The 658-nt window shown below is 64.0% G+C and overlaps 1 protein-coding gene across 1 annotated transcript in view; it reads left to right on the top strand.

Annotated features, from left to right (window-relative positions):
- Nucleotides 1-315, top strand: part of DNAJB13 (DnaJ (Hsp40) homolog, subfamily B, member 13) — a 5,337-nt gene extending 5,022 nt beyond the window's left edge. Inside the window, exon 8 of the mRNA XM_009329041.1 lies at nucleotides 73-315. Coding sequence (XP_009327316.1) covers nucleotides 73-226 — 154 coding nt within the window. The 3' untranslated portion in view covers nucleotides 227-315. The remainder of the gene's footprint in view (nucleotides 1-72) is intronic.
- Nucleotides 316-658: the final 343 nt, after the last annotated feature.

The raw sequence follows: 658 nt of genomic DNA, 5'->3' as shown, positions 1-658 counted from the left end.
GGGCTCGGTGCCGCGGCCCCCCGTGTCGGGATCGTCCCGCGGCTCCTCCCAGCCCCTTCCTTTGCTTTGCAGCCCCAAGTACTGTAAAGTGGTGCCAGGGGAGGGGATGCCGCTGCCCCAGGACCCCCGGCGCAAGGGTGACCTCCTCATATATTTCAACATCTGCTTTCCCAAGAAGCTCACGCCTGACAAGAAAATGCTCTTGAAAAGCGCCCTCCTGTCCTAGGGGCCGACGACCTTCCCGCTCTCCTCCCACCAATAAAGCTCTGGAGCCGGCGCTGTGACCGGGCAGAGGTTGGTCCCGGTACCGAGCACCCTAAAACACAGCACCCTTGAGGCTGTTACCCCTGGGGCTCGCATGCACCTACCCTAAAACACAGCACCCTTGAGGCTGTTACCCCTGGGGCTCGCATGCACCTTGCTTTCCGGACTCTTCTCCGTAGCTGCTCCCCCCCCCAACAGTGGCTCCACAGCCAGCGGGAGGGTTGGACTGCTCCCAGCTCAGCTCGTGCGTGGGAACAGGGGCGGTTTTGGGGGTGACTGGGCGCAGGGTGGTCTCCTGGCGGCTCGGGATGGAAATCGGCCGCAGCAGAGCCGGACCCCTCACCGCTTGCGAGGTGGGATTTGAGCAGCGCGCCCTTGATGAGATCGTGGGGGG

The sequence above is a fragment of the Pygoscelis adeliae genome, unplaced genomic scaffold (assembly GCF_000699105.1).
Source record: "Pygoscelis adeliae isolate BGI_AS28 unplaced genomic scaffold, ASM69910v1 Scaffold297, whole genome shotgun sequence".
NCBI classification, from domain to species: domain Eukaryota; kingdom Metazoa; phylum Chordata; class Aves; order Sphenisciformes; family Spheniscidae; genus Pygoscelis; species Pygoscelis adeliae.
Note: the sequence above shows the minus strand (reverse complement) of the source record. Positions and strands in the feature narration are given on the sequence as shown.